This window comes from Staurois parvus, unplaced genomic scaffold (genome assembly GCF_062004578.1).
Source record: "Staurois parvus isolate SC_StPar_1 unplaced genomic scaffold, SC_StPar_1.0 ptg000730l, whole genome shotgun sequence".
Lineage (NCBI taxonomy): Eukaryota > Metazoa > Chordata > Amphibia > Anura > Ranidae > Staurois > Staurois parvus.
This window is the reverse complement of record NW_028318526.1, coordinates 948939-963017: the sequence shown is the minus strand read 5'-3', so window position 1 is coordinate 963017 and position 14079 is coordinate 948939. Positions and strand designations below refer to the sequence as shown.

At 40.8% G+C, this 14079-nt stretch overlaps 1 protein-coding gene across 2 annotated transcripts in view; it reads left to right on the top strand.

Annotated features, from left to right (window-relative positions):
• The first annotated feature begins 284 nt into the window (after nt 1-284).
• The window catches only part of SYVN1 (synoviolin 1), a 28028-nt gene continuing 14233 nt past the window's right edge, over nt 285-14079 (top strand). For both annotated transcript variants that reach the window (XM_089653972.1, XM_089653973.1), the window contains exons 1-4: nt 285-441; nt 1184-1276; nt 3238-3390; nt 13645-13693. In XM_089653972.1, coding sequence (XP_089510098.1) covers nt 310-441; nt 1184-1276; nt 3238-3390; nt 13645-13693 — 427 coding nt within the window. In that variant the 5' untranslated portion in view covers nt 285-309. The remainder of the gene's footprint in view (nt 442-1183; nt 1277-3237; nt 3391-13644; nt 13694-14079) is intronic.

Genomic DNA, 14079 nt, shown 5'->3' with positions numbered 1-14079 from the left:
ATCACTTTCTGTTCTGGTGACAATCCTCACCAGAGGGAGTGATCTCCCCAACCGGGATACAGACAATGATAACCTAGCAAAAGTTAGATCCTTTCCTACTCCATTCAAAATAGAAAAAAAGGGTATCTAGAGCAAATTATTTTTATCTAGTATAGTATATGGAGTACGTTTTTATGTTTTTTTATTTCCTTTAAATAAGAATATAAAGCAGCATTGAAGGTCCTATTTACTCTTTCTCTTTCCTAAATGGTTACATAGCTTTTCTCTCTTTGTGATTCTTACAGGGAGCTGTCCCCCCTACTCCGTGCGATGATGAGGACGGCGATGATGACGGGTGCCAGTCTGGCACTCACAGCTGCAGTGGTGGCACATGCTTATTACCTCAAGCACCAGTTCTACCCAACAGTGGTGTACCTCACCAAATCAAGCCCTAGCATGGCTGTGAGTATAAGAAAAGTAAAAACAGAATGGCAAATAAAGTAATGCAAAACATTGTGCATAGAGCCTCCTATAGTAAAAGTGGGTTCTATTTCCTAAAGCAGCACATGAATATTTTAGCTTTAGTTGTGCCCTGGATCTCCCTTACATGGGGTTAAACTTTTTAAGAAAAGCTATAATAGTTTTAAAATAAAAATATATATTTTTAAGGACCATTTCAAACCATGAAGTGCATTCCTGTGTGGTTCACCTGCGAAATGCATGCTGTATGATTTTAGCCTGTTCATTTGAAAAAAGGTTTTAGTCAGCCAGAATAGACATGCTGAAAATCTCCACCTGTAGCCACCCCTCGCTGCAGTTTTTCACCCCATTTGGGCTTAGTTGTAGTTAGGAGTAGCTGGAGTAAAGGGTTATTAATGTACTCCACTTAGCCAACAAATATATATTAACAATTACATCCTTAACAAAAAGGCGTAACTGACCCCTAGGAGACACACATGAGAAGCAGTCTTCTACCACCTGTAAAGCTAGTATGTGATTACTTGGTGGTATAATCACTTCATCTGGAGGCACGTCCTAGTAGCAAAGAATATGTATAACATCACTGGTGGGGCAACAAAGCACCTATGTGTACATTCAGAATGGAGCCACTGAATTGTATATAAACACAAACAGTACCTGATATATGCATGATAACAGAAATGTTAAAAGCTAATGTCCATCTAACTAGTCTCTTTGTTTTCAGGTCCTCTATATACAAGCATTTGTTCTGGTCTTTCTGTTAGGAAAAGTTATGGGGAAGGTTTTCTTTGGTCAATTAAGAGCAGCTGAAATGGAGGTAAGCTGGGAAATGGACCACTTTGGTATGTTCTCTACGTTACATGTATGTTGAATTAGACCCAGGCTATGATCATTTCATAGATGGATTTCTGTTGTCCTGTTATTGCCCAATGTTTGCGTGTGACAACATATTTTCTGTAACTGGTTTGTAGAAATTGTCCATGTAACACTTGGTTTTACTCAGCCCACAACAGAGAAATCCAGTCTGTATATGCAGTAAAGCATGCTGTTGTACTCATCACTGTGGAACCTAAGGGTTAATCCTCCGCATCATGTAAAAATGCTGCTTGAGCCTGTCTTCTCTAATCCTCCCCTTCTTTCACAGTTCCCAATCCATCTGCTAATAGTACAAAACCCCAGGAGAAACTATGCACATGCTCAGTTTTGTGTGCAATGCTAGAGGGTTTTGGGGAGGGTGCACAGGGCCAGTCAGTGCTGCCCAGACGGGGTCAGGGGTAATGCAACCTCATAGGACAGTCAGAGAGGAATGAGAACTCCTACAAGATTAACCAGTGCTCAACCGAACCCTGGTAGAAGTCATAAGACTGCTATATACTGCTGATGAGAAAAGGTATTTAGCAGTTTATATTTACTAAAATAATTGCATTTCCATGTTCTGTGTACTGTGGGAGACCAGATGTAGTGAATGCGGGGTCCTGGGTTTAGTAACCCTTTAAGCAGCCTATAGACAAGTCATATATTCTGTTCAACTAGCAGGCTGAATGAAATGAAACTGACTCAGTTCCCCCATCCACACACCTGATGTGATTGGGGGAATCCTCCCAACAGAGATATTGTATTCTGACAACAAAGACTTCCCCCGCCATTAGAATCCGTTGATCAGTGCTCTGCTAATTATAGCCTGCAGCTCTGATCAAGCAGGGAAAATCCAACGGGGTGGTAGATTGAATTTCAATTCATGTATGGGCAGGGAGGCTGTACAGAAGTCAGTCAGCCCCTGTGTAACTGGACACATTCCAATCTATATATGGCCGACTTTACGAAGATTGACGATAATCCTATGTTCAAACCATGTCTACGTTTACAGTAGGCACCTTCTTTGCTCCCCTCTGCCATACTGACTCACTGCAGCCACCTTAAAAAGCCGGTACATCTGATAATGGGGTAACAAGTGACACTCCCCCTACATTCCAACAATGCAGTTCTTGGTTGTCTGTGCAGTTATTTGCGAAACTTGATCATGGAGCAGGTGTGTGTCTAATATGAGCAGGTGCTGACTATCATGGTATGGTCTGTTCTTGCCTGGAACTGGAACCTGGAAGGCTATGTTCACTTTTAAGGAAAAAATAACAAATGCACATATTTTTGCAGGAGAAAATGTGTATTATTTTTTTCCCCACTGAAGTCTGCCAAGCATTGTTCTTACAACTAGTGGATTGTGGGTGCAATGTCAGGCTCCTGCAGACACATCCTTCAGCTAGAAAGCTGGAGGAAGTGTTAATGGACTATGAGTGCACTGATCACCATCTATTGAGAACTACAAAAAACTAGGTGCTGCTGTTCTTCTCTAGAAAATCCCCATGTTTCTCCAATGGGAAAGTATGTTCTGGAAACCTGGTGTTCGTCTGTTTGGAATTGACCTTCTAACGAGAGTGCATTGCAAGCTTTACGTTTTCATTAGAAAAAATCTTTGTACAATGTCTGATTTTAAATGTTAGCCTCTTGTGTTTATTATATGTATTTTATATTCTGGACTTTTAGTAGCCACAGTGGATTGCTCACCAGCTTTTCAGTCTGCTGCTTGTATCTAGAAACTGCATATAGTACATACAGTATGTACCATAGAACTATAAATATTCGGTAATGTCATGTATTCTGTCCAGCTGAAACCAGTTAACCTATGTATCCACAATGACATTCTCTGTGTAGTAACATATATCTTTGTTCTGTTTTTGTTTGTTTTTTTTTTTTTCTTCTGTGCTGTAATTCTGGTGTCAGCACCTCCTGGAGCGCTCCTGGTACGCTGTTACAGAAACTTGTTTGGCTTTCACAGTGTTCCGGGATGATTTCAGCCCTCGCTTTGTAGCACTTTTCACTCTTCTACTGTTCCTCAAATGTTTCCATTGGCTAGCTGAGGATCGTGTGGATTTTGTGAGTGTTTTTTGTTGTGTTTGTTTTTTGTTTTTTTTTTTCTATATTGCATACCAGTAACATGAAATACATTTGGTCTCTGTGCTTGCCTTTTATACTCTCTTCTAAAATATGACACAAAAGTGAACAAGTGATAGTGTTGTATGTGAGTGAAAACATCTTGGACTCATATGGCATTGTAAGTGACCTATATAACATGATGAATAATGGTCTCCTTGGTTATGTTTTGCTAGTACGGAAAAAAGGTATCGCTAAAATTACTGCCCTATAGGAATCCAGTTTTGAGAGTAATGTAGGGACCTCCATTGCTCACTTTTTTTTTTTTTTTTTTTCTGCAAATTCTACTTGACTTGCTGCCATGCATTAAATGTAATGCCAGATAATATATACTTTAGTTTAGGCTCCATGCACACTGGCTTTAAAAATGCCAGTGCTCTTGGCAAAAAAGAAAAAAACCCGCTGATTTTGAGCGTAGTTTGTACTAGCGTTTAGGAATGTTTACAAATTTTGTTTTTCTGCCAGAAAAATGCTCTATTATAAAATTTTGCAAATGGGAATTTTTTCTCCTTTCACTGATGTGCGTTGATGAGGCTGCACTGATGAGCACTCATGAGGTGGCATGGATAGGCAGCACTGATCGGCACTGATAGGCTGCACTGATGAAGCAGCCCTGGTGGGCATTGATGAGGAGGCACTGATATGCAGGAATGATGGGTGCTGACGGGCTTCGCTGACTGGCGGCACTGATCATCAGTGCCCTAATGATCAGTGCAGATGTCCTCTGTGACATTTGCTGGTTATCGGCAGAACTTTCCTCATGCTGTGATAGCGTGAGGAAAGTGCTGCCAATAACTTGCAAATGTATTTATTTGGTGATCTGCTGGACACCGCTGACTATGTGGTTAAATGGCCACTGTGATTGTCCTTTTATCTTATCATGCGATCAGCTGTGTCTGTAAGACACAGCGATCATGGACAGCGCCAGGTGCACGCCGCTGGGAGGGCGCGTTCTGGGAGAACGTCATATGATGCCCTCCCAGAACTGGACAACCACGCTGTAGCCGTCTTTCGGCTATAACGCGGTTGTGAGGTGGTTAAGCCACTGTGTACATAAACAGCCAGGTGGGAGCTTCCCCGTTCTGAGTGAACGTTCCTGTACGTCCCTCAGAACATGTGCGTGCATGCAGCCCTGAGGCTGCACAGCAGTGCAATTCTGTGATGGCTGTCTCTCTCGTACACAGCACATCACAGATCGGAATATGGGCTATCTGATTAGCGCTCCCGATCACGTGATGGCTGTGTCCAGTCACAGCCAACTCTGAATGTCAACAGAGACAGGTCTCTAGTTGTTTCCCTCTGCTGAGCTCAGTGAGGGGGGGATGGGGATGCTGCAAACTGACAGCTGATCTATGTAGCTAATGATTTTATTGATCACTTACACAGATCTGCAGCCATCCCACACAAGTGCATCAAGCATCATTTGTCCACATGTCAACATCTGTCAGTGTGCCACAAACATCTGTCAGTGTGCCAGTGCACAAAACAAAATAATGAAAAAAAAAAAATGTAAAGCACCCCCATTCCCCTTGCTCATGTGCAAAGGCGAATGCACGCACTGGTCTCATACATATATGTAAACAGCGATTGCATCACGCATGTGAGGTATCTCCGTGAACGTCCAAGCGAGAGAAATAATTCTAGCACCAGACCTCTTATGTAACTCTAAACTGGTAACCTGTAAAGGCTTATAAAGAGCTACCTATGGAGATTTTTAAATACCATAGTTTGGCACCATTCCAAAAGCGTGCACAGTTTAACTGCTTGCCGTCTAGCCACTGTAGAAAAAACGGCCACAAGGTGGCACCGCTGGGCAAAATCACTTTTTAAAATGTGATATTGCAAACAGGTAGGGGGCGTGCGACTGTCCTACCCGTACCGCCGATCATGGCCACGGGTGTCAATCACCGGGTCCCGGCTGGTCATTACCTGCCGGATCCCTGCGATTGCTGGCAAACAGTGACACAGAGCACAGCTGCATTGTTTACAATGCAGCTCTGCTCCCTGGCAGTTCCTAACACACTGATCCTGAGAGAGGAGTTTATCTCTCAGGATCAGTGTGTTCCTGTGAAGCACACACCCCGCCCCCTATTAAAACACTCCACTCACACAGTTAACCCTTTCATTGCCTAAAATTTTTTAACCCCTTCCTCCCCAGTGCCATTAGTACAGTGTCAGTGTTTTTTTTTTTTTTTTTTGTGCGCTGATCACTGTATTTGGTGTCACTGGGGATGTCGGTGTCCCCAAGTCAGTTTCCCCCCCCCCCCCCAGTGTCAAAATGTCTGCTGCAGTCCCACCATAAGTTGCTGATCACTGTCATAAATCACTGATCGCCGCCATTATTAGTATAAAAAAAATCCCAGTATCTTTCCCACGATTTGTAGACTCTATAACTTTCACATAAACCAATTAATTTACACTTATTGGGATTTTTTTTTTTAGCAAAGACATATCGCAGAATACATTTTGGCCAAAATTTATGACGAAATTTTTATTTTTTATAGCGCAAAAAATAACGCACAGGTTATCAAATACCACCGAAAGAAAGCTCAATTTGAGGGAAAAAGGATGTAAATTTAATTTGGGTGCAGTGTTGCATGACCGCGCATTTGTCAGTTAAAGTAACGCATCGATGTAACACTAACCGCTTCCTGACCGCCCTGTAGCAGAAATACTACTACAGGGCGGCATGGGTGCGCAAAATTTTTTATATATATATATACAGTCATGGCCGAAATTGTTGGCACCCTTGATATTTCTCCAGGAAATCATGTATTTCTCACGAAACGTATTGCATTAACACATGTTTTGCTATACACATGTTTATTCCCTTTGTGTGTATTGGGACAAAACAAAAAAAGGGAGGAAAGAAAGCAAATTCGACATAATGTCACACAAACCTCCAAAAATGGGCTGGACAAAAGTATTGGCACCCTTTCACAACTGCGGATAAATAAGAATGTTACAAGCATGTGATGCTCCTGTAAACTCACCTGGGGCAAGTAACAGGTGTGGGCAATATAGAAATCACACCTGAAAGCAGATAAAAAGGAGAGACGTTCACTTAACCTTTGCATTGTGTGTCTGTCTGTGCCACACTAAGCATGGACAACAGAAAGAGGAGACGAGAACTGTCTGAGGACCTGAGAACCAAAATTGTGGCAAAATATCAACAATCTCAAGGTTACAAGTCCATCTCCAGAGAACTAGATTTGCCTTTGTCCACAGTGCGCAACATTATCAAGAAGTTTGCAACCCATGGCACTGTAGCTAATCTCCCTGGTCGTGGACGGATGAGGAAAATTGATGAAAGATTGCAACGCAGAATAGTCCGGATGGTGGATAAGCAGCCCCAAACATGTTCCAAAGACATTCAAGCTGTCCTGCAGGCTCAGGGAGCATCAGTGTCAGCGCGAACTATCCGTCGACATTTAAATGAAATGAAACGCTATGGCAGGAGACCCAGGAGGACCCCACTGCTGACACAGAGACATAAAAAAGCAAGACTACAGTTTGCCAAAATGTACTTGAGTAAGCCAAAAGCCTTCTGGGAAAACGTCTTGTGGACAGATGAGACCAAGATAGAGCTTTTCGGTAAAGCACATCATTCTACTGTTTACCGAAAACAGAATGAGGCCTACAAAGAACAAAACACAGTACCTACGGTAAAATATGGTGGAGGTTCAATGATGTTTTGGGGTTGTTTTGCTGCCTCTGGCACTGGGTGCCTTGACTGTGTGCAAGGCATCATGAAATCTGAGGATTACCAAAGGATTTTGGGTCGCACTGTAGGGCCCAGTGTCAGAAAGCTGGGTTTGCGTCCAAGATCCTGGGTCTTCCAGCAGGACAATGACCCCAAACATACGTCAAAAAGCACTCAGAAATGGATGGCAAAGAAGCGCTGGAGAGTTCTGAAGTGGCCAGCAATGAGCCCAGATCTAAATCCCATTGAACACCTGTGGAGAGATCTTAAAATTGCTGTTGGGAAAAGGTGTCCTTCCAATAAGAGAGACCTGGAGCTGTTTGCAAAGGAAGAGTGGTCCAAAATTCCGGGTGAGAGGTGTCAGAAGCTTATTGATGGTTATAGGAAGCGACTGATTTCAGTTATGTTTTCCAAAGGGTGTGCAACCAAATATTAAGTTAAGGGTGCCAATACTTTTGTCCAGCCCATTTTTGGGGTTTTGTGTGACATTATGTCATATTTGCTTTTCTGCCTCTGTTTTATATTTGTTCCAATACATACAAAGGGAATAAACATGTGTATAGCAAAACATGTGTTAATGCAATACCTTTTTTGTGTGAAATACTTGATTTTCAGGAAAAATATCAAGGGTGCCAACAATTTCGGCCATGACTGTATATTACATGATTTGTGCTCCCATGGTTTTCACGCCCCTCCCAGATAGCGTCAGATTGCCCGTCAGTACACCAGTCATCACATTTAACCCCTTGATTGCCAGGAGCACGCTCATGCACTATAAACCTCCATTGCTAGTATAGTGTCTGAACGGATCAATATCTTTGATCAGATCAGCACTATACCAGCCTTAACATTAGTATAGCGTCCCCAAAAACACAGCATTAGTGATATCCACCCCGGCACCTGCCAGCACCTGCGTTTTAGCGCCCCTTCTACCCCAGCAAGTGCAGTGTCAGTAGGTCACTGTCACTTGATACATTGCACACAAAACCTCAGTGTTCGCAGAATCAGGCCTGATCTCTGTTAGCACTTGCCAGTAAATTTTGATGACTCTCATATGCAGTAGAGTGCCAGTACTAGTGCCGCGCTGCCTTTTGGTGAACTGGCGAGTACAAGCGGTCTAGTACATCTTGGTCTTTTACATACCGCCTTGATTTTTGGAGCTGTTTTTCACAGAATATCTGTATGCGTTGATTGTGGATCAAAGAAATTTATATGCACAATAATTTATTGCCGCCAACCCAAATTCAAACCTTGCCAGACCAGTTGCATGGAAACTCATTACAGTTTCTGAATTTAAATTTTTTTTTTGGACCTAACTCTCAACATGGGCATTACTAAAAGAAATGAATTGCAGTTGTATTGGTCCGCAGACCCCATTCATCATATGCCCGTGTTCTCTGCTGCCATGGCCAGGCGTAGATATGAGAGTATAATGTGTTTTATGCATTTGAACGACAATACACTCTGTCATCCTTGGGGTGATCCTGAATTTGACCGGCTCCACAAAATTCAGCCCCTCACAAGTCACCTTAACTAAAAATTTGCAGGTGTCTATACTCCCCAGCAAAAAATCTGCGTTGATGAGTCCCTGATTAATTTTTCTGGCAGCCTTGCATTCAAAGAATTTCTCCCCAGCAAGCGTGCCAGATATGGGGTCAAGATGTAGAAGACCTGTGAGGGGACAACAGGCTATACTTAAGTTTCAGATTTACGAGGGAAAAGATAGTCATGTGGAACCCCCCCAGATGCCCAGACTACATGGGGAGCAGTGGCGAGATAGTTTGGGACTTGGTGTCATCCTTTTTCCATATGAGGTACCACTTATACGTGGACAATTTTTTTATTCAAGCGTGCCACTATTTAGACATTTATACAATCTTGGAACTGGCGCTTGTGGCAAAGTGTGACCTAATGTGTGCCCACCATTAGAAGTAAGTGGATGCAGAGCAGTATATTCTAATGGTGGGCATACCACACACTTTTTTCCAGCAGAGATTTCTTCTCTTTTCATTCAGTCCACAGGCTGCATACAAAAAAAAAGAACATAGTATATGCACCCAACAAGGACCAGCGATGTACTGGTACATCACTGGGCTTTGGTTATACCAGGATGATGCCTACAGCTGCAGGCATCATCCTGGTATCGTTTTTTTTTTTTTTTTTTTTTTTTTTTAGCCAGTGATCGGCTTTCATGTAAAAGCAATGTAGTGGCTAATTGGCTGCAGGATTGCTTTTACAGCGGGATATTATGCTTCCCCGGTGCCTTCCACGGCCTTCTCGGGCAGTCCCGTGCTATCGGGGGAACCTGAGAATGCAGCCGGTGTTTCTGCCAGCTGACTATAGAGCTGATTGTAGACCTGAGTGGTGCCAATCATCTCTATAGTCTAAGAATTTGGAAGCTACGAGCATTTCATCACTTCAGTTTCTAAAGATGTAAACAGCGCCATTTGTAAATTGGGAAAGCATCTGGTCACACAGATTTTGGTTTGATAATCTAAGGGCAGAGGAGGTATCTAGAGTATGATAGACCCCAGATTTCTCAAAAAAGAATATATGACAATGCCCATTGAAGTTATAAGGGATATTTGCATTCCCTGTGATAGCATTAAAAGTGATAAAAAAAAAAAATGAAAGGTACAGTGTAAAAATAATTAAAAAAATCAAAATAACTTAAAAAAACAAAACAAAAAAATTGCCCCTCTCATGCACGCACACCTGTGTGCACAAGCGTTGACCTTGTGCCAGTATGTAAACAGCAGTTGCACCATACAGGTGAGGTATTGCCGTGAACCTTAGATCAAGGGCAGTAATTCTAACACTAGACCTCCTCTGTAAAGCTAAAATGGTAGCTTTTAAAGGTGTTTAAAGTGTTGCTTATGGATAATAAAAATGTATGCAGTTTGTCGGCCTTGCACGGGGCATGCGCAGTTTTAAAGCATGTCATGTTTGGTATCTATTTACTCGGCATACCATCATCTTTTATATCTTGCCAAATAATTGGCCAATATATTGTGTTTTTGTGCATTAAAAGTAAAAAAAGTGTTTTTTGTTTTTTTTGTTTTTTTTGTTTTTTTTAATTGCTTTTGAAAAATTGCTGTGCGAGTACTATGTGCCATAAAAAAATGCAGTACCCACCATTTTATTCACTAGGGTGTCTGCTTTTAAAAAAAAAAAAAAAGGGTTCAAATTTCCTTGCAAAAAATACTGATTTGTTTTTTTTTTTTTTTTTCATGAAAACAAAAAGTGTCAGAAAAGGCTTGGTTTTCATGTGGTTAGAACAGTGAGTGATGTGTGGCATAAACTTCTCATGCTGGGCATAGAATGCCCCAACCCCCCAAAACAACCTCTTTTTGGAAAGTAGACACCCCAAACTATTTGCTGAGAGGCATGTTGAATCAATAGAAGAATTTTATTTTTTACAAGTTTTTTTTTTTTTTTTTTTTTTTTACTTTACACAAAATTGTCACTTAAATGATTTATTGCTCACATATGCCATGGGTATAAGTGGAATTACTCCCCAAAATACATTCTGCTACTTCTCCCGAGTATGGGGGTACCACATGTGAGAGACCTTTTGGCAGTCTAGCCAAGCACAAGACCCCAAAATCCAATAAGCACCTTCAGGCTTTTAAAGGACTTTATTTCCTCATTACACTTCCAGACTTCCTATCACAGTTTCGGAGGCCCTGAAATGCCAGGATAGCAACTAACCCCCCAAATGACCCCTTTTTGGAAAGTAGACACCCCAAGGAATTTGATAAGAAGCATGGTAAGTATTTTGCAGATCTCATTTGTTGCCACAAGTTCTTGGAAAATGAAGAAAAACAACAAACACTTTTTCTGTTCTTTTTTTTATATTTCAAAACTTTGTGAGAAAAAATGAGATCTGCAAAATACTCACCATGCCTCTTTTTAAATTCCTTGGGGTGCCTACTTTCCAGAAAGGGGTCATTTTGGGGGGGGGGGGTTGGTGCTATCCTGGCATGTCAGGGCCTTTTGACTTTTCTCCAACTTTCTGTGCATATTAGGGCTGCAACTAACGATTATTTTCATAATCGATTATTTGGCCGATTTTATTGTTTCGATTAATTGGATAAAAACTTCAAAAAAATTTGGTGTTTAATCCTAGTTAATATGTAAAGTTTTAAAGACAATTTTATTCCTGAATGTCTCTATGCAGTGGTAAATGTAAATAACCAGCTATATGGTTAGGAAACAAAATGTCAAATCCACTCCGAGAATAAAACACAGAAGAGACATACTGTATATGCCATTAGCGGTTGAATCTGGTACATATCATCAGACTCCGAGATCAACATTTAATTTTAAAAAGAAAAAAAAAACTAAAACGCTGATTTGCAGATTTTCAGACAAGACTGTAAGAAAATATTTAGCATGACAGACTCCCTTGTCATAGGCAGGTAGCTTGATACAAGCTACCTCTGCCTGCTGTTACTTTAAATCCTGGTACACACTAGTGGCTAAACTAAAAAAAAAAAAAGGCTTTTTTTTTGATGTAGAAACGTTAGTGTAGATTATAGTTTTTGATCATGTGCAGTCTTTTGTATCTGATTTTTCTTCTTTGAAAACAATACCCATTAAAAAAAAATCATTCGTTCTGCTCGTGTACGAGAAATTTTGGAGTTTGTCCCTTTTGGAAATATTCGCTTGGAAAGTTGTGTACACACTGTACAAGGACAATCATTCATATTTTGTATAGAGTTTTTTTCATCCAATTTTCTTATAGTGTGTACCCAGCTTAACAGATGAGATGTTCCCTGCTGTGCTATTGCATTCTGACAGGGGGACCCACCAGAACACACTGGTCAGCCACGAGATGTCGGTCGGCTGGTTTTCCAGCATGCTCATTCAACAGAAGCCGGTCATGAGATTAACTTCTGTCAGACAGGCAGCTGTACACATGGACCGAAAGTCGGCTGGTTTCTACAGTACTAGCTGATTTTGGCCAATATTCAGTCCAAGTGTGTGCAGCTTAAGACCTTTAGTAGCAGCAGTATGCTTTTTTTTTTAATCACCTATCATCATAAAGGGGTTGAAAAAAGCATAAATTGGCCCTTTTTATAGTACAAAAACAGCAGATAATCATTACTGTAAGTCAGACATGAGGCTATATGAAGGGTGGAGTGGGAATCTAAATCTTCTAAATTAAAGTAGTACTAAAGGCTGAAACTTTTTTGCATGGCTATAATCAATTTTATAGTAAACCTTTCCCAGTATTGTGCATGATATTTAAATGTAATGGCTTTATATTACCTTCAGTTTATCAGCCTCCAACTTCTCTAGGTTCATATGCTGACCTTTCCTGCACAAAACCCCTAAAGTGATTTTAAATTTTGTTTATTTTTTTTTTTAAACAACCAGTCTATACTTGCCTGCTCTGTGTAATGGTTTTGCACAGAGCAGTCCTGATTCTTCTCTTCTGGGGTCCCCCACCTGAGCTTCTGGCTGCTCCTGCCTTCTAAGTGCCCCTAAAGCAAACCACGAAGTATAGTATAGCATATACAACTATAACAAGCTAAAAAACTTCTGCCTTTTAGAATAATTTCCTTCTCCTGCCCAGGAATACATGCTGCTCCTTACACATTGACAGCTCTCAGGCACTTACTGACATGTATGGACAGTGTACTGAGCTGTATGTGTGCTGCACTGTATTTTGTGATATGTAAACAAATAAATCATTCAGTATGCAGGCCAACTAATCGGCTGACCAAGTAATTGTTTATGAAAATAGTTGACCACTATTTTCATAATCGATTATGTTGAATAGTTGTTTTAGCCCTAGTGTGTAACAGGTCTGCGGCAGAATTGGTAGCCTTTGTATATCTCTCATAACCGATTTAAAGGCATATGTTTTTTATCAGTCAAGGCCAGGAAAAGTTAATTCTAGAGCAATTGTAAGATTCCCTGGTACGTAATTGGCTAATAAGGGAGATAACCGCTAAAGGTTTGGAAAGATGTGTGTTTCTCTATGTAGAAACAGAAGGTAATTCCAACTCTCACATCCCCACCATAAAAAGAACACTTAGATGGACTTTGAAACAGTAGAAACAACAAGCTCTTTTGTTTGTTATATAATTATAATATATGACTGTGTTGGGGTGGAAATTTTTTTTTTTTTTTTTTTTTTTTTTAGAGTGCTATTAAAATGTTAAGTACAGATTTGCACTTTCATTGGGCAGCTCAGCGGTCATATGTCATTGGGTGATTTCCATTTAAAGTGGAACATCCCTTGGGACTAATAACGTGTTTTTACATTTTTAAATGTAACTTTGTTCTGTATAAAACCATTATTAAATAACATGTTATGCTTGGCATGGGCCATGAGCAAACATCCGTAGGACAATATGGAAAGAAATTTTGTAATGCTCCATATCATGTAACACACTTTGCAAGAGTGCATGTAAACAGATGGGACTGTGGGATAACTACAGGTTCTGTGTTTGCTTTATGATTGCATTCTTTCTTGTTTACAGATGGAACGCAGTCCAAACATTTCCTGGTTGTTTCATTTCCGTATTCTTGGTAGGTGATATTTGTTGTTATTCATATGTGAAAATCTGCATTTTAGATGGCTGCATGCAGTTAGCAAGCTAAAAGAAAGGATACAAATGTTTTCCTACTATTTCACTGTTGATGCTTTATTAAATAAGGACCCAGTTTAATATTGGATGTTGTGCAACCAGTATCAGCACTTGAGCACGCAAAGTACGCCCTAAAAAGCTTAATCTAAGTAACATCTAGATACCTTGGATGTACCTCACAGGAGTTTACACAGTGGTTTCTGTGTAAATTAAAGGATAAGTTTACCTTTGGGAACACATTCCTGCTCCTTGCTCCTGAGCCACTGCCCTGTGTGTCCATGCACACAAAGAGCAATGGCTCGGCACTGCCTCCTCTCTCTCATTCTC